The sequence below is a fragment of the Furipterus horrens genome, unplaced genomic scaffold (genome assembly GCF_987537825.1).
Source record: "Furipterus horrens unplaced genomic scaffold, mFurHor1.1.pri manual_scaffold_4, whole genome shotgun sequence".
NCBI lineage: Eukaryota > Metazoa > Chordata > Mammalia > Chiroptera > Furipteridae > Furipterus > Furipterus horrens.
Genome location: NW_028327174.1, coordinates 202,091,247 through 202,116,102, shown reverse-complemented (window position 1 = coordinate 202,116,102; position 24,856 = coordinate 202,091,247). Strand labels below are relative to the sequence as shown.

The 24,856-nt window shown below is 57.0% G+C and overlaps 2 protein-coding genes and 1 non-coding gene across 3 annotated transcripts in view; 1 reads left to right on the top strand and 2 right to left on the bottom strand.

Moving 5' to 3' along the window:
- Positions 1 to 1,033: 1,033 nt before the first annotated feature.
- On the bottom strand, positions 1,034 to 15,129 carry GTF3C4 (general transcription factor IIIC subunit 4). Its single transcript, XM_090274934.1, has 5 exons — positions 14,640 to 15,129; positions 8,287 to 10,113; positions 5,186 to 5,316; positions 3,528 to 3,616; positions 1,034 to 2,160 (listed from the first exon to the last, which is right to left on the bottom strand). The coding sequence occupies exons 1-5, from the start codon at positions 14,982 to 14,984 to the stop codon at positions 2,096 to 2,098; spliced, it is 2,457 nt and encodes an 818-aa protein (XP_090131060.1). The 5' UTR covers positions 14,985 to 15,129; the 3' UTR covers positions 1,034 to 2,095.
- Positions 10,413 to 10,579, bottom strand: LOC150013866 (U1 spliceosomal RNA). The gene has a single exon (XR_016511085.1). It is a non-coding gene; the product is annotated as a U1 spliceosomal RNA (small nuclear RNA).
- Positions 15,130 to 15,437: 308 nt separating the features above from the next.
- The window catches only part of DDX31 (DEAD-box helicase 31), a 58,129-nt gene continuing 48,710 nt past the window's right edge, over positions 15,438 to 24,856 (top strand). The window contains exons 1-6 of the mRNA XM_090275283.1: positions 15,438 to 15,809; positions 20,820 to 21,076; positions 21,181 to 21,256; positions 22,149 to 22,192; positions 23,286 to 23,356; positions 24,191 to 24,255. Coding sequence (XP_090131409.1) covers positions 15,438 to 15,809; positions 20,820 to 21,076; positions 21,181 to 21,256; positions 22,149 to 22,192; positions 23,286 to 23,356; positions 24,191 to 24,255 — 885 coding nt within the window. The remainder of the gene's footprint in view (positions 15,810 to 20,819; positions 21,077 to 21,180; positions 21,257 to 22,148; positions 22,193 to 23,285; positions 23,357 to 24,190; positions 24,256 to 24,856) is intronic.

The window sequence follows — 24,856 nt, the reverse complement described above, 5'->3', positions numbered from 1 at the left end:
GGAAATTGAGACGGGCACAGCGCTGTGACGCAGGTCTCCACATTCCCCCAGGTCAGGGGGTTCACCTGCATGGACGGGGGTGGGCAGGAAAAATGGCGGGCCTCCAGGTGCGGGTGCAGAAATCTGGGCCGAGGCAGGCTGGGTTTCAGGCTTAAGAATTCCGCGCAGCGCGTTCCCCGCGGAGGGAAGCCGTGTTCTGGCAGAAGAGTGCCCATGAGGATTCCTATGTAGACACACAGAATAACTCGGGAGACCCTCTTCAGGTCACTGCCGAGAGGTCACTTTCCCCCAAACGCACAAATGCTTTCACCAAAGACATAACGATAAGTTTTAAACGGCAGTAGCACCATGTTCCCCAACAAGAGCAAGTCAACTACCGACCGACTCCGGGTAGCAGCAGCAACATGAGCGCAACGAAGCCCTCCTGATGACTGGAACAGCGACAGCCCGTGGCCTGAGTGTTCCTGTCCCGTCTGTACGGTAAAGTGAAACGCTACGGGCAAAAAATGACAGCAACCACGCCCCTTCCGATGGGTGCGGTGCATGATTTCAATGCTGACGGTCCCTTCTTGAAGATCAACTTAACATGCCTGCCCTTGAAGTCTGGATAAACGCTATTCTAAAAATGACCACCAAAACAAGGAAGATAGGCGAAGACTCCAGCAAATACATAGTTAAAATAAAATTTTGAATAGAAGACAAAACATTCCAAAGCAGGGTGCTTGGAAGGGCCTGGGCGGGCTTCCGGCCCTACCACACAGAGGCCAGGAGGAGGAAGCAGGTGCGGGGTTGGCTGTTACATTGTTACCCACACGGCAAGTGTTTCTACAGCGATGCAAACAGTCTTTCACTGCGCACACAACGTGAAAGCAGGAAACGGTGTCCCAGTCAAGGCGAAAGAGTGAGTCAGGTTCACCTCGTGTGCTTCCCACCCAGCTTTCCAGAAACACGCACCACCTCAGGCTGTGTGCGTGCCAGTCCTGATTAGCACCGGCCCCAGTCCCCTGTCTGTAAGAAGCCAAGAACACTGTAATTCCAGAACGGCCATTTCTTTATTTTAAGTTCTAGGACCAATGAACACTGAATGCCTCTAATAGCGCCCAGGAAGGTGCCTATCCTGTCACTACCGAGGACCTCTGCAGGGGAGGCCGGCCCCGGCTCTGCCCCCGGGCCACACACACGGCGTCTGCGCTTCTGGGCTGCCTTCTCTCTGGAGTCTCTGGGTAGACTCTACACACCTATAATGGACATAAGTGAAATGCCTACAAATGTCAACATTAAAAATACTCCCAGTTTTAATACTGAAAGGAGAAAATATTCTTTCTCTTCTATGTACAAATCTCTCACATGGGCTGTCACAGTTCAGTCCGAGAAGGGGTGTGACCTGGGTAAGCTGGATCGTTTGACACCCTTCTACACGCCAAGGAGCTGGGGCAGGAGGTCAGATGGCACATGGGCGGTCATTCAAAGTCAGTCACACAATTATTAGCTTACAAGAGTCACCTGACCTTTTGACACAGTAAACCCAATTTTAATCTTGGCTTCTACCTCTTACAAATATAGTTTTAGGGACATGATTTCAAACAAGCATCGGCGGGACCCAGTTCTGCAGCTCTTCCCGGAGAACGCAGTGGCAGGCCCACACGCTCAGACATTTTATCTGCTGGGGTGCTGACCACCACGTGCCAGGCAATCGAAGCTCCCTGGAGCCATAAGGCAGTTCCACTCCAAGGCCAGGATTCCATCCTAACTCAGCCCCCAGGGCCCTTACCTGCAGTCTCCAGAAGAAACCATTCTGTCCCTAGAAATGAGCGAGCATTTGTTCCAACCGCTTCAGTGGGCCACTTGAAGCCTAAGTGTCCCCGCTGGGGAGGGAGCGGGGGCTGACTTTCAACTCAGAATCACTTAGCTCTGCATTGTCACGTGAGGACGCCCTCTGGCCCCGGAGACGGAGGCCCACTTGGGAAATGGTTCCTGGGTGCTCTGTACGGCCACGAGGGGCACCTCTCCACAGTGCAGGCCAGGCTCCAGCGCACCCGTCTCTCCAGCTGGTGCCCAGTAGAGCACGCGCCCTGTCCACTTCCCACCACGGACATCAGAAGACAGGAGAGTCGCAGAAAGGGCAGGGGCTCTGCAGCAACCTCTTAATCCAGTCGGGATCTGCAGAAGGAAGATGCGAGGGACTGAGCGCCGCTCCAGAACAGGCAGCCAGTCGGGGGAGCAGGGGCTGGGCTGCAGTGTCGGGGACAGGCCTTCCAGCCAGCTCTGTGTCCCCCCACGGTACCCTAAGTGAGGCCAGGCTAACCCTGTGGTCCCCAGAGCTAAGTGTGTGACGACAGTTTCAGCCCTCTGCGATGAAACAGGGACACTGGGGAGTGAATGCGTGTTTCATGGAGCTGAACTGAACTTAAAGGACTGTCTTTTCTTCAAAGACTGTATCACTCACGCGCCTTCAATGTTAAAACACTCTTTCGTAAGGTAACAGTTCCTAGGATTTAAACCCCGCATCCCGTGGGGAGAGAAGGTCGTGGCGGCCCCTTCCCGGCGCCCCGGCCTGAGGACGGCCCCGCGCCCCCAGGGCTATAAGTCCTCCTCCCTCCCAGGGCAGCACTGGCGGGCGCGAAGCCAGCTGCAGGGCTTTGTTCCTTAAACTTGTTTCAGTCACTTCCCGCTTTTCTGCCTCAATAGTATACTAATTTTCAGTATTTATAAATTCCCTCAGGCGGGTTTCAAAATAACCTAGTGAGGGGAGGCCCGGCTGAGCCGTAAAGGCCGCCAGTCCACCAGTCGGCGATTTCTACAGCTGAGTGGTGGGCACGCAGGGTCTGTTCTATTCGCGTCTCCACTTCTGCACACGATGGCGTTGTCTGTAACAGAAGCAGACCATAAGCCGGCAACACCGACTGCTTGCAACGGGAGGGCTTCAGCCCGTTAAGAAGAAGTCACGGCGAGGGTGGAGTTTTACGTGGAATGTTCTGTCTGACCTCCCTGAGACCAGAGTCCCCCCAGCCTGTATATACCTGTGTCAGGTTAGCTCGCCGGGCTAGAGTGGGACCTTAACGACTCGCGGGTCATAGACCTGATGTTCGCGTGGCTCTTCACATCACTAACTCCTTGCCCACGTCTACAACCTTGTTTCCAACTGGTGACCTGAGAAGTGTTCCCTTGTCCCTGGGCCATCGGAAAGTAATGTAGACCAACCGGAATAACCTTCCATGGCTACTGGAAGGACTCCACATGCAGGTCCTGCCTGTCTGGCAATGCTGCCTTTGTGCGCACAGTCATTTGCAGCCTCCATTCACACCTAATCTAGACGCGTCAGGTAAACCGACGCAGGGCGTTTTGCAGATTGACTCGTTTGCAGCGACAGAGCAGCAGACTCGCACACTGACGTGCAATGCACACTTGACCATGACATGACACAGTCCAACAGTCATTTCTGAATTAGCTGCGGGGAGCCGTGCGGGCTGACCGGGACTGCCAGGGGCCCCGCCTCACCCTCCCCAGGCTGGGAAAGCGTCACTCACCTTCGGGAGCTGGGTGGCGGGCGATGCTGTCGTGAAGCAAACACCTTCTGTAGATCAAACTCTGGCAGGACTGGTAGGTCAGAAAGCACCTGGAAGGGGACAGATGGCGCCGTCAGTCCGCCAGCACCCAGAGAGCCACGCAGTGGGAGGCAGCTCCCCAGGGGCTCTAAAAGCGGGCGTTAACCAAGCCACAAGCAAAGGGCAGTGGCCGTGCACACACTCACGGCAACATGGGTCTCTCCACAGCCGGTGGGACCCCACAAGGGGCACTGAGTGGTGGGGGGCATCTGGGTCAGGTCAGCACGAGACTGAGTCTCTAGCGCAGTCGGCGAGGGACAGCGTCTCTAGTGCGCAGTCAGGGAGGGACAGCGTCTCTCACACAGTCAGCGAGGGACAGAGTCTCTAACGCACAGTCCGCAGCTCCTTTGTCACCTATTTACAGCAACCAGCACTATCTTGGGGAAAACCCGGAGGACGCAGAAGACTAAATTAATGATGTAAAAAAGAAGGGACGCGAACAAATGTTCACAGGCTCAATTTCATCCAATGACTATCTGCCCAGCACCTTCCAGGACCTGGCAAGTCAGGGCGGGTGGGCCGCACGGAGACGGGAAGGAGGGCATGTGGGTTCTGCAGAGGAGCCTTCCCCTGCAGCCAAGGAGCAGAGAAACCCGGGGGGAAGGCGGCTGGAGGGCGAGATTCCGAGGGCGTCCACTCTGAGTGAAGACTCGGGGGCACATGCAGGCAGGAAGACCCCACCTGCGCGGGGGTGAGCGCCCTCTCACACGGACGTGTCTGGCACCAACTCCCACCCGCAAAAACGGGACTGCAGCACGTGGCGCTTCGCTCGCCTGCGAACTCTGGAGCCAGAACGCCAGGCCCGGCGCTGTTACCCCCGACCCGTGCAACTCTGAGCACAGAACCGAGCTTCCCCAGGTGCCCGTTTCGTCATCTGCACAAATGGGGGCAGCAGCAGTGTCCCCGCGCAGGGTCGCCGTGTGGGCACGCGCACTGCTCAGAGCCCTGCCGCCGTGACAGCGCCCGAGGTGGCAGCCGCTGGCACTGTTAGGAGCCCCCTGCCACTCGCACTGGCACAGAAAAACAGGCCACAGACGGACGTCAAGGAGGTGAAGGGGCAGGGCAGGGAGGGGAGCAGGGAGTAGGGCGTCCAGGAAGCCAGGCGATGGAGTGCGGACGACGGGAAGGGGGAGGGGGAGGGGGAGAGGGAGGGGGAGGGGGGAGAGGGAGGGGGGAGGAGGGGGAGGAGGCGGCAGTAACTGGCTGTAGCCGCAAACTGAGGCCTCGCTGAGGTGAGGCTGAGCGCGGCGGAGGACTCGTACTTTTCAGTACAAAGGTAAACAAAAAGGACACAAGTGCTTTATACCGCACTACACTTAACAGGTACTACTTTTGTCACAGTAACATGTAAACACTGAACGCTGCTTCAAAAGAAAACAGCATTCCCAAAACAAAGCAACGCTTCTGGCTCTCAAGCAGTAGAACTGTCGCTAAAGGGCTGTCTTGCTTTAGTTGGGTGCGATGATGGCAGCCCCCTCCGACCTCACGTCCGGCCACATGCGTCGGGACGAGCCCGGACAGTGCTCTGAGTGACATGGACGGGACACGTCGTGCAGCGGGCTGTGGCGGCCGTGGCTTACCGCAGCCAGATGTGGCCGTTGGAGCAGACGGCCTGCTTGCGGTCCGTGAACGGCAAGATCTCCTTGCACAGGCTGCAGTGCTCGGGGAAGGTCTGCTTGTTCATCTTCTTCGAGATGTGGCCAATCAGCACCTGGCGAGACAGAGCAGTCAGCGCAGGGCCTCCCGACACCGAGGAGGCGACGTGACGCGGCTTCGTCCGCGCCGGGAGAGGTGCGTTTCCACCCCCTGCTGGGAAGTGACAAGGCTGGACTTTGAACTGTGTCAACTGGCCGAGTAAAGTCAACTCATGCGGGAACAGGGCAAACTATAACCACTCAGGGGAAACCGGTCTCAAAACACAGTCTTGTCACTGCTTCTGAAACAAGGACTTCAGAGCTCTGTTAGAAGACCAAGTATTTAGCTGTTACTTACAATGTTCTAATTTTAAGGAGGAAAAGCATACTCTCTACAGGCAAAATAATGTATCATGTGAACTAGTAACTTGGTAGAATTGTCCGTCTATTTTTGAGAAAAGCAATCAGGATTAAATAACAATAATTTCCCCTTCTAATAGCCCAAGGACTGCTACACAATCCAGTCTAGTGTGAGGTCCACTGACCCGGGGGCACAGTGGGCCGGGTGGGCCCCCTGGAGGAGGGGCGAGCGGGGAGGTAGACAGGGCTGCCCGAGGCCTGGCCCCAGTGTCAGCCTCGCGGTCTCTGCTGTGGTCTCGGGGTTACACTGCTGCAGCACGCAGAGCCTGAGAGACACCGGCCTCCCCCGCTTCGCTGGGCAAACCTTCAGTGGCTCCGTCACGGGGCCAGGCCCCACCAAGCCTTCAGAACCGCCTTGTCTTCCTAGCAGATGTCCCTGAAGGTGTGAATCCATTTACACTAGCGCGTCTGTGGAAGGCCCCTCCAAACCTGCCACTCACTGAAATTCCTGCTCTGACAGTCTGAAGGGTGTCCTAACAGCTCGGACAGTGTCCTGCCTTCTTACTCTGCATATAATTTACAGATTTAAAGCCCATTAACTTCTGGCCTTTTTTTGACCTTAGGAGTTCTAATTACTCACAGCAAGGACAGCCCCCTCCCTTTTCTAGGCGGGCCAGACACCCGGCAGAGACACACCTGCTCAGAACTCTTCCAGGGGAGATGTGCCCCGCTTTTACAGCAGGAAGCTCTGCTCTGTCTGCCCTCGGCAGCCGCGCGCACGCACGCCCTCCATCTGCTCGTCTAACTGATGCCGTGGCCGTGGGCGCCGCGCCTTCCCAAGGGGCAGGGGGCTCTCGGGAGACAGAAAGTCCTCACCCTTTCTAGTGTAAAGTACAGACGTTCACACGGTACACAAACTGATACACGATAAACCGGTGGCATTAAAACTGCATGGGCAACAACTACTAGAAAAAATGTCGGAAAACGCCAGGGGGCAGGGATAATGGAAAAAGAAAGGGTGAGAAATGCTGGTCTGATGATCCCAGCACGCCAAGCTGAGCATCCCAGGCTCTGTAACTGCTACTAAATAAGCAAAGCACAGTTTGAAAAGACTCATTTTATGCATATGGTGGGATCTTAAAGACATGAAATGCAGGTTTACGAGCAAAACTCAGTTGCTGCCGATGGGCGGCGGCGCACCTTCCTCTTCACACCGGCTGCTGGAGTGTGTCGCCGGGCGGAGCAGCGGGCCGGCCCGGCATCCTGCGGCCCCGCCAGCGCACCGCCCGCGTGCTGTGGCACACCACAAAACATGCTCTAGTTTTGCTGACGCGACCAAAAGGGCATAACTCTGACCCACTCCCCCCAGCTGGCTACGGCTGTGCTGGCCGCTGCCACGTCTCCCGTGCCCACGCGAGGGGCAGGCTCAGGGCCCAGGTACCGCCGGGCAGGACGCGTGCCAGGAACGCGCGCGGCGCCCGTCGGCCCCTGCGACACCCGGGCCGCACAGCGCTGCCCTAAACCGTCACCACAGACTTCCGTCCCAGTCTCTAAAGTGCTTCTGTTCCTGTTTCACGGATTATAATGTTCCTGCCAGGTCCTTCAGAGAACAACGGTAACCGGAACATTCCCCCACACAATCGACGACAGCGCAAGTGTCTGGAAGCTGACCTTCAAAAACGAGAAGTCAGCGTCACGAACAGCACGTCCTAACGACTCCTGAGGGGCTGCCAGCGTCCTAGGAGCGACCACTTCAGGGGCGCACACACCAGTCTACTCCCCCCAACACGCACGTGCACGCGTGGCCGGGAGCGGTCTAATAGCAGGGTGACACCACCGCAACGTGCTGCCTTCGGTGACTGTCTAAACAAGGCTTCAGGCAGTGAGGGCAAGCGTCCGCCGTCACAGCGAGCAGGCACGACGTGGGCCTAGGGGCCTTGACCGTTTCAGTGGCAGCAGCACGTTCCCCGTGACCAAGTTCCTCAGCCTGGGCCACCGGGGCCGCACCGCGTTAGGAACGGCTCTCCCGCCCGCACGCCCGCAGGCACTCTCCCCTTGGACCACCGGGGCACCCGCCAGGGGACGGGGCACCCGCCAGGGGACGATGCACCCGGGCCCTCGGGAGGCGCGCAGAGGACAAGGACGCAGCGCTTCCCTGCGCCCGTGGCCCTCATGCTGTCGGGGACCGTGAATCTGTGCAGTGCGTTTCGCCCAACACCGTACGACTGTTCTAGTAACAAAATAAAGACTCCATCCAGTTTCTGTGAAAACAACACGAGAGCCTGTTTACTTTACGTGCCCTTCTTAACTAAATCAGAAGACATCCTCACGTCCTTTCGAATGGAAACATCCCCCTCCAGAAAACAAATAAAACCTCTCGCCAACAGCAAGGGAAAGGCGCACGGGTGCCGCCCGTCCACGCCTGAGACGACCCAGTCACAGACGACTTTCCCAAGGACAGCCCTGTCATCCTGCAAACCCTGCGTACCATTCACAGCCACAGAGAGGGGAAGAACCGAGCTCGTCTCGTGGGACATGCACGCGAGTCTTCTACTTAGTCTCCAGCACCTCGTGCCAATCAACTCCCTAAACCCGTGAAAGCCAACCCTGAGCTTCAGAGATTCAGTCCAGGCCACAGAGGCAGCAGCCCTGTCCCGGTCTCGGCGTTCCGGTCGGACCACACCTACCCGTGCCGTCCGGTCGTCGTATTCTTCGTCGGACATTAAGAAGTTACAGAGTCCCCTGGTGGGGATGCTGGTGTTCTCTGTGATCCAGGTGTGGAGGTACACTTCTCCCAAGACCCGCTTCATGTGCTCCCTGGTCAAGTGCATTTCCACAGCCTCGATTTTCCCCTGGATTTCGACGAGCTTCTCCTCCATGGGCTCTCGGCCTCCAGCATCCCCAGACGGAGCAAGGGAGTCATCTGCAGGGTCCTCTGGGTCCCCTTCTTTGCTCCTCTCCTGCGGGCCTTGCTTTGTCACCTGTTTGGAGGAAGTGCCTTCTTCTTGCTGTTCATCCTCGGCATTGCCCACTCCAGGTGAGTCGCCCAGTAAGACTTTTGAGTCCTCATGGCTGGGTTTCCACAAGGCTTCCGAAGGGGTCTTCTGCATTGACTGATATAAAATCCGCAGGAGGAACAATTTGAAACGCCAGAAATAGGTGGCCCCGCTGCTTTCAATCTTCTTCTCCAAAGCCTCTTGTAGGAACGGAGGGATGTGCTTATCTTTGAGAATCTTCCAGCGTACGATGTCTATTAAATCTACCTGCTTAAAGAGGTTCTGGACCGGAGACTCCAGGAGCTGGGCAGCTGCCTCTTCAAAGGTTTTGAGAGTGACAAACTGGACCTGGTAGTTTTTGGTAACAGGATGGAGGCCGTTGGCCATGCCCTCCGTCGTGATGATGGCCAGGTACGCACCGCAGGGGCTCACCGCTATCCCGTGTGTCCTCACGGCGCCAAACACGTCTGCGAGTTTGATCAGTTGGTGCTCGAACTTCAGGGCGACGTCGGTGAAAATGGGGATCAGCTGCCGCACCTTGCCGTCGCTCGAGCACGTGTACACCGTTCCGTTCTGCTTGTCTGCGGTCATGGAGACGATGGGCAGCGAGTGAAGGCCCGTGACGTGGGAGTTGTGGACGTTCAGACCGGCCTTGGAGATGAGCAGGAGGCACCAGAACACGTAGGGCCCCCTCGCGGCCAGCACCAGGCTGCAGCTGCATTTCTGGTACGGGTGATAAAGCGGGACACACTTGATGCTGTGCACCGGCAGCTGGTCCATCTCCTTCCACAGGACCACGGGCTGCCTTAGAGTGAAATAGCCTTTCACGGCTTTGAGGTTGACCGGGAGGATTTTCACAGGCCCGAAGGCGCTCCCCACGATAAGGCCGCTCATCTTCCGGTTGTTGTGCTCGTACTCCCACCAGAACAGGACGCTGGGGGAGCTGATGCCCGACTCGATCGTGCTGCAGGAGGAGATGGACTCCTTCCCCAGGAAGGGCAGCTGGAACTGCCACACGGCGATGTTGCCGTTCTCAAAGAGGACGGCCAGGAGCGCGCTGCCCACGTCCCGGCACTCGTTGTTGTGCCTGACCTGCTGCGTGGTGCGGATGCCCGACCACTCCATCCTGACGGGCGTCTGCATGCCGTGCCGCCTCTGAAACTCGGCAAAGTCCGCCAGGCTCCCGCCCGGGGCCTCATTCTTCGAGAGCCGGTAGCTGCTCTCGTAGAGACGGTCCCCGTAAATCTCCGTCAGGTCGGCCAGCTGGACCCACTGCAGCCTGTTGAGGTTGGCCTGGATCGTCAGGCGATTGTCCATGGTCAGTGCTGCCAAAAGGCACCTGCCGTTAGCGTCACAGCCCACGGGGGACCAGCTAGTGTACTTGAAACCTCTCAGCGGTGGCAGAGCCTTCCCCTCCGGGTTGAACGCCCGATCCAACATGAACGTCTGGCTGACCGTGGGGTCCGCAGAGGTGGCAAACCTCTGCTTGCACTCTGCAACTTCTGCTTTTGAGCCAACCTGAAAATGAGGTACAAAAATGATCAGATCAATATTTCGCTCTAGAAATATGTGTGTATTACTTAGGATGTATTAACTGAGTCATGTTAACATGTACAGTATTTTGTATCAACTGTTAATTTTGGTATACATGCATTTAAAAGGTCAAGTACACAAAATAAGCATATACTCAGAAAATGGCAATTTTTAAAAAAAGATCAAAACAAACGTCTTCGTTATTTATAGCCTCGTTCCCCATTTCTTCTCAGAACTGACGTAAGTGACAAAGGCGGAAGACCTACTGAACTCTTTTTTTTCCGCAGGGGAGAGTGCGAACGCAGCCCCCCACGACCACAAATCATGCAGCCGAGTTTTCCACATACGCCTGGGGCATCGCAGGGGCCAGCGCACCCCAAGGGCAATGGGTAAGCCTCGCCCCGGGAAAGCTGCCTGCGTGATCTAGGTACCTCCCCTGCCAGATAAGCACTGTACTTGATTCCTAAGAGTCAACAGAGCAATTAGCTGAAATAGTCACAAAGCAATAAAGGAGTTAAAATTCATGAAAATACTCGTGTACAGCCTTCACAGTTAAGATACTTGGATTTTTTATAATATCTTTGCAATACAAATGCAAACTTCAGGTTTTCTAGCTGAAATTTCATTTATAAATTATGCTGAAAGCCAGCTCCTACTGCTTTCTTCCATTTCTACAGAATACTGTCCCCCCTCCAATTACTGGCTGTCCCCTGAACACTCCCAGCCGGCCTTCCCTGGCTCCGCTGCCTGGAATGCTCCTTCCTCCCGGTGAGACCCCATCCGTCCTACTGGGCCTTCCAGGTCATTCCAGCTTCCATGGACCTCGCCTTCCCCAGGCTAGGAATGTACACCAGCAGCGCCTAGCTATATGGTGGCATCTTTTAAAAAAGATTTTAAAGGGATGTTAAAAAGATGGAGGAAGAACTAAATGACCAAAAGAAAGTAGTCCAGAGCCGTAAGAAAGCAGCCAGGAAGCCTAAAGCAAAAAAAAAAAAAAAAGCAGAGGTTGAATAGAATATGGTTTCTGTCATGTCAGAAGCAAGAAGGAAGGGCCTGACCCACTATGTTACAGAAATGGGTAACAGAGAAAGCAGAATCTTGCCGTCCCTTTCCTGTCAATTCCCTTTTACAGAGGCTGATTTTCAAACTGGAGGGGTAGAATCATGTAATAAAAGTCACTTTAAGTGTCTTTAAGTCCCTCAGCCCAGAGGAGTTACACTCCAGGTCACAGGAGGAACTTGGAAGACGCTGAACTCAGAACCACTCACTGGCTGCAGTCCTTGATAAAGCCTGGACCCTGGGACTGTGTTCCCACCCGAGTGCAGGAGTTTTAAATGTCCCCCAAAAGGTAGAGAAAACAAAAACTGCAGACCATTCGGCCTGACAGGGGCCTGTTACTCCTGCTCCCTACGCACCTGCTCGGCACCTAACAAACAAACACTCACACGAAGCTATCAGATAGTAAGCTTTTCGAGGGCGGGAACATGATCCCAAAGACAGGCAATAGCTATGAACTTCAACGTGGAGGACGGGGTTAATACTTGCGATCGCCCCTAACAACCGATTATCAACAGAAGTAGTTTACACACATAGTGTTTCAGAGTTGTGTACTGTGTACAACTACAGGATTCTCTAAATCAGCAGTCCGATGGGAAGACTGTAACATTCTTAAATCACTACTGTGTTGCTTTTCAGATTTCTATCACATCCTAAGGCTGAGGGTAGTAACCTGAAAACGATGGATGTGTGAACTATCATGTAACTGCATATTTTTCTGAAAGAAATTCACAGAGTAGCAGAATCATTGGGCAGAAGCTTCACGGGGGTTAGCACCGGCCTTCCAGCCGTGCTACATACGCACGCACACCCTGATCCAGGGACAGGACGCCCATTTTGTGTCAGGACGAAGGTAGCTGGACAGCACTGAGTGCACTTATGACCCCTGGGATGGTCCACGGGAAGAGCCATCCAAGTTACTGACACGGATTTCGTTACATTCCTGCCGTTTCACCGCAGCTGGATTCCAGGAGTCTCTCCTAGAGCTGCAAGAACGATTCTGCTTCACTCAGCAGGCCGTCCCTGGCTACTGAGACTGCTACCCACACACCAAGCGGTGCAGAAGGGGAAATGACACTGATTCCAGGCGCGCTACCTATCAGCTATTAGTGGGATAAAGATGTCCTGGTACTCGTTAGACAGTCGTGGCATCAATGGTGAAGTCAGGTCTCTATCGGAACCCAACGCACACTTCCACCTCCACAACCCCAGCGTGAAGCCAGCCTCCGCCTTCACCCCTGCACGATGGCACTGTTTTTGCCTTGTGCTGATTAACGCATGTGTGTATGTGTGCACATACATAAATACCCGCATAAGTGTCTAACCTAACCTTCCACAAAGTCTAAGCAAGGAAGGCTCTATCCCCCTCTTACAGACGGGGCCCCCTCGCGATCTCGTGCCAAAGCCCAGCCCCTCGCCTCTCCTTCCCACTGACCCCAACAGCAGCGTCCTGCCTGTGGTCAGCCAGGTCACTTTTCTGAGCCACACCAGAAGAGATGACACACCGTAGGGCTTCCTAGATCAGAACCAGCTCCTTCAGGCTGACCTTCAATGTTACCAGCTTGACCTCATCTCACTTTCTCTGACTCCCTAGGACAGTGGTTCTCAACCTGTGGGTCGCCATCCCTTTGGGGGTCGAACGACCCTTTCACAGGGGTCGCCTGAGACCATCGTAAAACACATATATAATTACATATTGTTTTTGTGATTAATCACTGTGCTTTAGTTATGGCTAGGGGTCCCCACAACATGAGGAACTGTATTAAAAGGTCGCGGCATTAGGAAGGTTGAGAACCGCTGGCCTAAAAGGAAGGGCTCATCTGCTGACCCATCGCTACTTACACCGCATCTTAAATGTGAATGCATCTGAGACGGACACCTGGTCCCGCCACGAAGGTGCCCCTTTCCTCCCCTCCTGCCTTCAGGACTGCTGCAGCCTCTGCCAGGTAACCGTCCCCGATTGAAGCGCCTCCGCTCACTACTCCTCTGCTAACGTGTGTCATCTCTACTGTATGCAGACATGCTTACATTTTCTCTAGTCGCCATACAGATGCACGTCCTGAGAAACAGGAAGTTCCTTTCCAGCAGAGGACGCCCCTCTCCAAACCCCTTCCTTCTGCCTCCCTCCGTCAGCGTGTCTGTTTCATAGCATCGGCAGCACCTGCCCACCTGGTTTGTTTCTATCTGGGCCAATCTGCTCACATGTTCTCCAAGAAGACTTACAGGGCTTGGTCATACAAGTTTACCGATGATCCAATTCGACACCAAGCTGTCCCTTTACAACTTGAATTCAGTATGCTAAAGAGTGGTGTGGGCTCCCTGCATTTAAAAAGGCTGTGCTGCCCCGGCTGGTGCGGCTCAGCGGCTCAAGCGCCGGCCTGCGAACTGGAAAGTCACCGGTTTGGTTCCTGGTCAGGGCGCAGGCCGGGGACGCGGGCCAGGGCCTGGTTCGGGGCGCACAAGAGGCACCCACACATGGGTGTTTCTCTCCCCCTCTTTCTCCCTCCGTTCCCCTTTCTGAAAATAAATAAAATTCTTTTAAAAAAATTAAAAAGCTGTGCCTAGTAAGAGGATTTTTCTTCAGTTCACTTTCGCATGAATACGTTCTCTGTATACAGAGACATAACTTCACAGCGCCCGTCACTCCTGATGTGCCATCTCGGCGGGCCCGGGACTCGCCGAGGACCGTAAGCTGCCCGAGGGCAGGGCCGGGGCCGGTCCACGGAGAGTGCAAATGCCCACGGTCACAGCACACCCACACGGGCAGACCTTCAGTGGGAGCAGCGCAAGGTCTTTCGCTACTTCTAAGCCGCAAAAACGAGCGACGTGACTTGCGACTTCAATGAATCTGAAAATACAAGGAAAACCTAGAGGTTCAGACGGTGAGCGGAAGGGGACGTGAAGCTGCGCGCCCTGAACGTAACGGGCCCTGGGCGTGACGCCCAAGAACCGCGTTTCCTGCCAGGGGCACTGCTTTTTTCACTCCGCACCCCGAAGATTCTTAGCTGCTCGGGAAAAGCCGGAGTACAGACTCGGAGACCCGGTATCCGCCCCCGCGCGCCCAGGGCGCGAGCCCTTCGCCACTGGGTCGCTGCGGCAGCGAGGACGACGGAGAGGCCCCGCTTTCCTTCTCCAGAGCAAAGGAGGCGCGAGGGGAGGGCACGTCCCCGCGAACAAAGCCGGCCGGGCCGCGGGAGCCCGCCCGAGACAATGGGAGCAGCGGCGGGGCCCGGCCAGGGGCGGGGTCACCCGCGGGCGGAGCCTCAGCCAGCGGCGCCGCGGAGCGTAAATCTGCGCCTGCCGCCGGCCGGGCGCCGGGGAGCTGGGGGGCCCCCCGGGACGCGGGCGGGTCGGGAGCGGGCGCGTGAGCCGGGGCGCTGGGCACACGGCGGGGCGAGGTTTTGTTCGCTCATCGGCGACGGCCGCCCCGGCCGCGGGGGCCCGGCCCGGCTTACTTTGAGGAAGCAGCTGCTGAGCGGGGCGGGCACGGAGGTGCGGTGGATCACCAGGTCCTGGCCCGGGTTGTGCACGTCGCAGATGAGCTCCAGCACCGCGATGCTGCGGGCCGTGGACACGGACACGCGGTGGTCCTCCGACCAGGCCAGCGGCTCGAGGCCGCTCACCGCGTACTGCAGCCGCACGGCCGGCTCCCGCCGCGTCACCAGCAGGCGGAACGCGTCGCTGGGCCCGGGGGTCGCGCCCGCCGCCTGCGCCTTCCCGCCCGCCTCGCCCCGCTCCTCTTCGGGCGGCGCTGGCCCGGCGCCCGCGGGCCCCAGCCGGGCCTTGTCGGCCGTGTTCATCTCCCGTTAGATGCCGCGGCCGGACGCCCGGGCGCGCCAATGCCGCGTCGCCGTCCGGTTGCCGCCTCCCGCGCCGCCGCAACCGGCCCCTAGCGCCCTCCGCGGCCGTTTTCCTTCCCTCAGGCCCGCGGCGCCGCCGAGCCAGGAAGGACCCCGCCGTTGCTAGGCGACCCAGCCCTGACAGGTGGCCGCGGCGCTGCCTGTCTAAAAAAAAAAGGCGCCTCCTCTGCGGGCGGGACCGAAACGCTGGAGTTCGCCGCGGATGGGCGGGGGGCAGGGAGCCTCGAGGACCCCTCTCCGGGTGACCGAAGTGCCAGACCCCTTTAGTGACTTCCCGAGCGGGGGGGCATTGAATGATTGAGGGAACGGTAACCCGGGGGCAAACGAAGGAGGTGTCGGTTAGATGGCGCACATACTCTTGCCCCTCAGAGTAACCCACAGAAGTGCACAAGCATGAACTTCGGGGCTGAGTGTCACATGGCATCCAACGCCACAGGCCAAGCCGTGAGGGCTGCCAAACGGGACCGCCACCCCGCCCCGCGGCTCCGGTCCCCAGCGCGGCCGGCCGCGTGCTCGCGGGCCCTACGGGACCCGGAAGGGGCACGGCCGCAGGACCCGGCGGGGCAGCTACGCGGGGTCCTCGCGCGCGTCCCACGTGGCCCCGAGCGGAGCTGCTGCCCGGGCTCGCGAGGTGCAGACGCGCCCAGCTTGCCTGCGTGTGGCCGCTCCTCCTCTCCGGCCATGGCTGCCACCGACGGAGTGCTCCTGCAGCTTTCCGCCGCCTCCGGGGCGTCCTCCAGGCCCCGCGCGGCCCAGGCCAGGCGGGTGAGTTCTGCCCGTCGGCTGGTCCGTGTGCATCGGGCGGGGCCCGGCCCGCGCGCGCGGCGAGCCGACAGCTGCCGCCTCGCCTCTCGGGTTTGGAATTATTTACGGAGTTCAGGCGGGATGCGGGGGTGGGGTGGGGGGAGTCCGACTTCCGGCCGCCTCCGGGGGTGTCGCTGAGCAAGCTGTGGCCGAGCCCAGAACCGCACCCCGCGGGGCTGTTCTCGGAGGGGCGAGGGCTGGCGGGGGCTGCTAGCCGGGGGGCTCGGGAGGAAGAGATGGGGTCGGAGGCGGGCCCCCGCGGGAGCTGGAACTGGCGCCTGGGCCTGCGTCCCCGCGCCCTCGCCGTTACCTCCCCCATCTCCCCGCCGCCGCTTTCTCGGCTTGAAAAGTCGTTTGTTTCCGGAACGAGGCCTAGACAATAGAAATTTATTTTAAGTGCCTTCAAAAACGCCTCGATTTTTATCTACGTGCAATGGAGGGAGAAAAGAAAATACAGCTCATCAATATAACTCCCTCTCTAGGGAGGGGAGAGAAGCCTCAAACTTAGCCCAGGCCGGAGCTGAAAACTGGCCTCGAGGGTGATAGACCGAATCTCCTGGGAAAGGGGGGGCTCCGGGGCCGAAAATCTGTTGTAAAATCTCGTTCCCTCAAACACCAGGAAGGGTGCAATTTCTTGCCAAGGAAGTTGTGTGTGTGTGTGTGTGTGTGTGTGTTTCCTTGAAAAAGCAGCCGATAAGTCCGTTGAAAAGTTAATTGCCAAAGTTCATGGGGCCAGTGTGTTGAAGCTGGAATTCCTTGAGTTCTTGTAAACTAACACGCAGCGTCTGGAGCCCCTCCGGTGATTTTTATTTTTACTTACTTAACTTTTTTTGGTGTGTGACAAGCTTTAGGATTTTAGAGGCCTGGGAGCGAGGAGTTTTCGGCTAGCCAGTAGGGTGGCCTCACCCCGGGGGTGGGGGTGGGGCGGGGGGGTGCCGGAGAGCTGCCGGAGCCTGGGATTTGGAGCGGGGCAGGCCTGGGGTTAGATGCCAGCCCTCGACGCCTGTGCCCTTGAGGAGGAAGTCACCCACTCCCGATCCTTCCTTTTCTAGCCATAAAATTAAGACAATAATTTCTACTTCCACCTAAGTTTACGATGGTGATTAAATGAGATAGAGACCACACTTTCTGGCTTAGAGAGGCACTTAGTAAATGCAAATGATGAAAAATAAATAGGCTCACCTGGCCAATGTGTCTCTGGATTGAGCACCGGCCTGTGAACCAAAGGGTCGCTGGTTCGATCCCCAGTCAGGGCACACGCCCAGGCCGGGTCCCCAGTGGAGGGTGCACAAGAGGCAACCACACGTGGATGTTTCTCTCTCCCTCTTTCTCCCCCTTTCTTCTCTGAAAATAAAATAAAATCTTTTTTAAAATTAATAAGTTCCTATTGGCTCCGCTTTGTGTAATGGGATTGCTGCAGAGTGAATTCAGGGGGCCGCTTGTACCATTGTACTTAGCTGGTAACTAACACGTGGGGAGGATTTACTGAAACATACGAGTGTTTGAACTACTGGGTCAAAGGGTGTTAGTTAATGAGGTGGTGACGAGTGTCTGTCGTGGCCTTGTCTGCGTCCACGTTTTCATTTGTGTCTTGGATGAGAAGTGTGGGTATGCTGATCAAATTGGCCAGGGGCCTGAACTTGGGTGGGGAGCTCATGTACTGGATTCGGAAAAATTTTGACAGCCTAAATTATGCTAACACTGCAGAATATCTTCTGATTGGTCAGTTAATACAAATTTATTGTAGAAAATTTGAGAAGTCAATTTTTAAAAACAAACCCCACCTGTAACCCTGGTTAACATTTTGGTGTATGCCCTTTTAGGAAACAGCTCAATACAAAATAGGGATCCAACGATTCACGTGTTCTAACCAAACAGGATACAATTAATAAACAGTGTTATAGCATTACCGTCAGGGCCGCGGGGTGGATGCCTGGGCAAAGCCTGGCTCCCCCACCCCACCCCACCCCACCCCCCGTGATCTGGGCCGCACGCTCTCGTCCCCTCCGTGGTCTCTGGAAATACAGGTGAGACCCGTAGCTGTGTCGACAGTGACAGCATTCACGCAACCACTTAGCACGCCGCTTCGCACGAGAACTGCTCAGTCTGTCTCCTAACATCAGAGGCAGGGTGTCTAGACTTGTACGGCCAGCGGAGCCCCAGAGGTCACTGCCGTGACCCCTCGTTTTATGGGGTGGGCAGGGAGACTCAGAGAGGTGGCTTGGCTCGCGTTGCGCAGCCAGTTTTTGGTAGATCTAGATGTGTCCTTGCTCCGCCCCGCTCAGACGCCCCCTCGGGAAGCCTTCCTGTCCCCTGCCGTGGGCCGTGGCCGTCCTTACTCGGGGCTCTCACAGTCCTCGGTGCGTACCGCTTATGCAGTGCAGAAAGGGGTTTGGCTTTCTGGTTTTACCCTTCCGCCTCTCCCACGAGCCTGTGGCTCCTCAAGGGCTCAGCTGACCTTCCAGCTTTGTGTCTTCAGGACCAAGCTGCTCGGCAGCTGCTGAGTGGTCAGTGTTTTAGATTAACGTACAGTGGGACCTCGGTTCTCCAACTTAATTCGTCCTGGAAGGCTGTTCAAGAAGTGATTTGTTTGTCTCCTGAGAGACACGTGACTGATCATACCAGTATCAGCACGAAAGGGTTGTCAGGTCAATGACTGTAGTTTTGCCCTGGCCAGTGTGGCTCAGTGGATTGAGCATTGGCCTGCAAACTGAAAGGTTGGCGGTTCGATACCCCGTCAGGGCACAGGCCTGGGTTGTGGGCCAGGTCCCCAGTTGGGGGCACGTGAAAGCCAACTGTTCTCTCTCACAGCAACATTTCTCTCCCTCTCTGTCTCTTCCCTCCCCTCCCCCCCAAAATAAAATCTTTAAAAAAAAATAAAAAACACTGAAGTTTTGTTTAACAACGGAGACATTTTCCCATGAACAACTTGGTCAAGAACCGAATTGTTGGCGATGAGAGACGTTTGAGAACCGAGGTTTGACTGTATGGTGAATGGGGGGAGCTGACGAGCAGGAGAAAGGTATCCAGATTGTAGAAAGGGGTCATTCCATGGCGTGTAATTCACTCACCCCACAAGGACTGATTGAGCGCTTACTCTGCGCTGGATGTGGGCCCATGCAGGGGGCGACCAGGTGGAGAGAGGGGGGCAGAGAAGGCCCTTCTGAGGACCCAGTCAGCTGAGATCTGAAGGGTAAGGCTGAGGTACCAGCCAGAGGGAGGGGTGGGGACATGGTGTGGGACTAGCACGTGCAAAGGCCCTGAGGAGGGAAGGAGCGGGGCCCGGCGAGGGATGAAGGACGGCCGGGAGGGCGGAGCATACAGCTGACGGGTGAGATGGGCAGAGCCAGACTCTAGAGGGCTTTGTAGGCCAACTTTCAGGGTTTTGATTTTAGCCTAACAGCCTTGGGAAGCCTGTCTCATATTGTGCTTGACTCTGAATGTGCACTTTTAGAGAGAAGTTGTCATGGGAATAGAGACTGAGTGGGGGGGTAAGGGATCTGAAGTCTGTGTCCCATTTGGAATATTTAGTCCAAAGAGGAAGGAGGAAAGGAGTGTTGTGTTATGTACAGAGGACGTAAGCTTGTGCTGCCGCAGAAAGCAAACCTCAGGCTCACGGGTGGGTGTTCAGGGCGGCAGGTCCTTTCTGCATGTCAGAAAGAGCTCCCAGACCCCTAGGATCTGGTCTGCCGAGGGGGACAGAGAACAGAAAGAGTGCCGTCCGCAGCCGTGGCAGGCCCGGGCCCGGCGGGTGTGGCCTCCCAGCCCGTCTGCGCCTGCGGTCCGGCCAAATCTGCAGTTCACTCCGCCTCGCAGATGATTCAACAGACCTGAAGTTCGACTTCATCCGCTGCTTTAGTCTCAAAATCCATGGCCTTGGAACTTCGTAAAAATGTCTTTGTAGAGTGAAGTAGGTCAACACTTAGGGTTCGTAGTAAGTGTTTGAAGTTATGTTTCTTGAGGCCCTAGACACGGAAGGCCTCGTGGCTGCCGGGACAAAGGACTCCCGGCCCTGGCAGGCCAGCCTGGAGCTGACAGGGTGAACCAGGCCGATGCGTAAATGGAAGCTCTCGTTTCGGGCTAAACGGGAAAGAACGTGTTCCCAGAGAAACCAAAACTGCAGAAGAGCAGGCACCGGCTACTCAGGATGTTTTTATTTTCCTGTGTAAATTGGGAGAGAAGGCCAAGGAAAAGAGGGAATTGGACGCTTCCTCTCCTAGGGGGAGTTTGGAGAGCATGCGCTTAACCACATGTGTGTTGTGGAAGGAAAACAGCAGGCAGGAACATCCGTGGGGTGGCAGCGGCCGTCAGCAATCAGGCGGGGAGTGGAAGGCGAGGGGAGTGGGGAGTGCTGGTGGTGGAAGCGGTGGGTGGGTCGGGATTCTCCCGTGGAGTGGAAGCAGCAGGAGGAGTCCCCCCCCCCCCATCTGGATCTGGGAAGCGGCCTGAGGGGAGGATGACAGTGATCCCAGCAGTCTGGGTAGAGCAGGGTCGAAGGTTTCTGCTTCCTGGGCGTGAGCTGGGACACGTGGCCCACATCCCAGGGGATCCCCCACCCGCGGGCTGTGTTAATGGAGGGAAAAGATTCTTCCCACCCCCCATTCTCATGGCAGTGTTCCCAGCACAATGGACTGACTGAGTGGACACACTTCACACGGCTGCTGCTCTCTGCTCTTAAGAGACTCGTTTGTTAATATTCAGCCCCAAACGTTTCTCCCTTCCTGGTCCTCACCCTCATCGGGGTGAGTTGACAGTTAAGATGGATGGCGAGGTTTAGCCGATGAGTGAGCTGAGCTTTTGTGGGTGTTTTGGTTTTTCTTTTTTTTTTTTTTTTTTTTGCTTTCGGAGGGAAAATAGCTGAGTCAGGGAGTCTGGTGCAGACCGTGAGCTGTTGCTGACGTGGGGCCCGGGGATCTCTGCCTCCCGCACTGACGTGCCTCCTGCTGCTCTTCCCTTTGGGGCACAACACAGCAGGCGCCGGCCACCAAGAGAAAGCGCCAAGCGGCCAGGGAGGCGCCCCCAGCGAAACGGAGGAGCCAGGCGTCCCCTCTCCCCGCCAAGAAAACCGCTGCTAAAGAGCCGAAGAGGGCTCTGAGGGGGAAGGCGCAGAAGGTGTTTTCTCCCAAGAAGGCTTCGGCTAGTGCGGGCGACAGAAGCCGAGGGCCGAAGCCGGGCGTTAAGACTTCATCGTTGTTCAAAAACAACCCCGAGATCCCGGAGCTCCACAGGTAGGCCGGCGCACGCGCACCTCGGGGGCGAGAGGAGCTGGGGGGCCCCCTGCCTTCCTGTGGGTGCACTGGAACCGATGGCGGGTTTTGTTCGTCCTTTGCAGACCCGTGGTCAAGCAGGCGCAAGAGAAAGTGTTTTCTTCAGATGCTTTCAATGAGCTGGACCTCCACCCACATTTGGTGAGTGCCCGTCCTGGTTCGTCCGCCAAGGGCTGTGGCATGAGCGCTCGTTCAGAGTCTGAGACCGCAGGGCCGGGAGGGACTCCGGGCGGGGCTGAGCTCCGATCGATGGGTAAGACCCCCATCTAGGGCGATTCGCCGGAGCTCACGTGACCGTTCACTGTCCTCAGCCCCACACTCACTCTCCCCTTTGTGACAGCGACTCAGACTTCCTTCCCCGGCGTCCGCTGAGGACTGGGACCCGCTTAGAGGGCTTTAAGTCAGCCTCCCCGTTGCCGGCAGGGGTGGCATGGAGGCTCTGCTGCGTGGCAGGTGTCGCGGGGGCCGTAAGGGGGACTGAGCTGCTTCGTGCTATAAAGGGACGTCTGTAGTCACAAAGAATCAGAGGAAAAAGGCTTATTTTAGCGTGCATTTTCTACAAACGAACACTCTTTTTCTTAACCCCGAGCGCGTTTCCGTGCTTACTATGAGAAAGGAGAGGGGCGCACACGCACCTTTAGGGATTTCCTTCGATCGCCCGGTCGTGGCTGCCCCCGCTTCGGGGCGGGTTACAGGAGCCCCTGGTCGGAGCAGGGCCCCTCCGCCTCAGTGCGGCAGACATTTGGGTGGTGACTCATTCGCTGTAGGATGCTGAGCAGTGTCCCGAGCCCGACAACTTGGTGCAGGAGCGTCCCCTCCCACGCTTGGGCCAGCCGAGGTTTCTCCAGATGCTGCCTTGTTGGGGCAGAGCCGCCCCCTGCGGAGAACCAGGGCATCGGAGTAAACAGTTTCATTCCGTGGGTCGGGTTTTCCTTCTGTTCTGTTTTCCCCACCCTTATCTGTGTTAAATGTAGTTATACCAGAAAGTGCATAGTTTAAGAATAATGCTTACGTTTTTTGTTTTCTCTTTCAGATTTCTACAATAAATACGGTCTTAAACATGTCTAATATGACCAGGTAAGAGTTCCAGGCCAGTCCCGATATTTTTAGGATTTCAGTGGGGAGAACTGTGTGAAATCTGAATTGTCTGTGGCAGACTGAGCCACGTGTGTTAGCATCAGAGAACAGCACCAGCTATTGCCTGTCGAGGGCCTGACCTGCCCTCAGCCACTCGGTCCCCCCCCACCCCCTGCCCCCGCCCCATCAAGTGGGGAGACTGGCTCCCCACGCAGCTCTGCCCTCGGCTGCAAACTGGAAGAGGCCTCTGGTCCCGAGGACGGTCTGCCTGAGACCTCACTATTGTTCGTGCTTCCCTGGGAACGAGCCGTTAAAAACACAGGTTGACCGTGCGCTTTCTCTGTAGTGACGCAGGCTAGAGTGGGGTGCTGAACACCTTTGTCAGAGCTGTTTGCGAATCACGAAGACCCTGGGACTAGATGCAGAGGCGGAAGGTGTGAGCGTCCTCCCTGAGTGGGCCTGCTTCTTCACACTTTAAAGGCAGCCACGTTTGACTTCTGAGTAAAAATGCGAATATTGAAGAAAAAATAAGCACTTCGCACCATTTTTTCTTTTCTTTTTTTTTTTTTTTTTTTCAGTTATGTCAACCAAGTTGAAACGATTTCCGTCCCCTTTGGTCGTCAGTTTTTGCACGCACACGTGGGCGCACGTCTTAGTGCGTCCTTACAGTTCTCTCTCGGTTTTTGGGAGCGTGAGCAACAGCTCCTAGTCGGGGGGGCTCCCAGCTCCCTCTCACTCTCCTGCTCGTGAGTCTTCCCGCAGCGTTTGTACGGCGTCCCTGTTCCCTCTTACAGAAGGCAGGAGACTGTCACACGCTCTTGCAGTAGCGCCAGGTTGTCCTTGTGCCTGCCCCGTTGTCTTTAATTCGCGTAACAGAGCGGCCTGTCTCTGGCTCGCCTCCACATTTTCTGCCAAGTCCCGGGACTTGAACTGGGGTTTTATTCTCCCGAGCGTCAGAAGTTTCTTAGCCCCTTCACTCGCAAGCTTAGGTAACTCCTCAGGGGGCCGTAGCCGCTGTGTGTCCTGTGTGTACACGCGAGCAGGTGCTGTGTCACGGATAACCGTGTGTTCTCTCTCCCGCGCGCGGCCTCAGTGTTCAGAAGCAGAGCATTCCCGCGTTGCTGGGAGGCAGAGATGCCCTCGTGAGGTCCCAGACGGGCTCAGGTGAGTCCTCACTTACTTCCTGACCCGCTCCCCTCGGCCCCCGGGCACGGCCCTCTGTGGGTTATGCAGTGAGGTGTCTTGGGGGGGTGGGGGGCACGCCTGCTTTTGATGAGAGCCCCGGGTTAGCTCCCACCGTGGAAGGAAGGAGCCACCCGGAAGTGGTCAAGTCCTGTTCTCCTTCCTCGGAACCTATCTCAGGGCCTTGCCAGGTCCCGTCAGCCGTGGCCAGAGCACCACGGGGTGGGGGTGGGGGGCGAATGTTTTCTCCGGACGTTGAGCACAGTTCTGACGTGAGCCCACACTGTGCGGACGCCGTCGCTTGCTCCCACACGGGCCCTGCTTCAGCGTGTCCCCAAGCAGCCTGGCCCTGCTCGCCTGGCCCTCGTGCGCCCCTCTGGCCACGCCGCTGTTCTCCGCTGCCCCCAGCTCAGCCTCTACTCGGGCGGGTGGGGACCTGAACTTACTGCCGCCCTGGGGTCTCTTCTGCGTCCGGGGCTGGGGCTCAGACAGCCCCTCCCCACAGCAGCACCACAGAGGACGTGGCCTTGGCCTTGCGCTCCTCTAGGAGGTTAGGACCCATCTGAGGGCAAGCTGTCGTGCTCTGCAGACGTCTTCAGGGCGCGCTTCGGTGCGGTTCAGGGCACGTGTCTCCGTTAGAGGGGGGAGCAGCTGGAGACGTGGGACTGAGTTGGGGACTAGGGCAGACAGGTGGGCTGTGTTCCCGCCGTCCTGGCGCGTGGCCCATTCTTTCCTTCCCCAGGTTCAGTGCCACGTTCCTTCACTGTCACCGACAGGGGCTCTGTTTTACTTACTTTTGTACTGTTTTTTTTAAAGGTAAAACTCTTGCCTATTGCATCCCTGTGGTCCAGTCGCTTCAAGCAATGCAACCAAAAATACAGGTGAGCATCAGGTGTGCTTTTCCACCGTTGTCCACAGCGCGTGGGGTTCGTCCCCTCGAAGCCCAGCAGTGACCCTGGGGCCACTGCACAGTGCTTTCACGTCTCTGTAATTCCTCTGTTCGCGCGCGTGTTGCCTCTGCGGCCTGAGCCCAGGGCACAGCGGAAGAAACGCTTCTCCACCATCACGGGGGTCCAGACTTGGTGCCAGGTCTTTGCCTGTGTGCTCTTCTTGACTCTAACTGCCTCGGCGCCTCGAGGTGTCCGTACTCCTGTTGCCCCCGGTTGCCATGGAAAGGGGCGGCTGGGGAAGTGACGTAACTCAGCCAGCTGCTGAGTGAGTGATGGCGGCGTTGCCCTTTCCTAGGACGTGTGTGTGGTTGTGAGTCCCGCGTGGCTAGCCCCTGGGTCCTCTGCACCCCTGGGAGGCCAGGTGACCGCCACGTCACAGAGAGTCAGTGTCGCACCCCCAGCTGGCCCAGAGTCCTGCAGCCGCAGCCCTGGCTGGACTCCGGAAGCCACAGCGAGGCCAGAAACGGGGCGTGAGGCGGGCCCACAGACGGCGAAGAGCTCAGGGAACCCTCTGCTCAGCTTGGACGAGCAG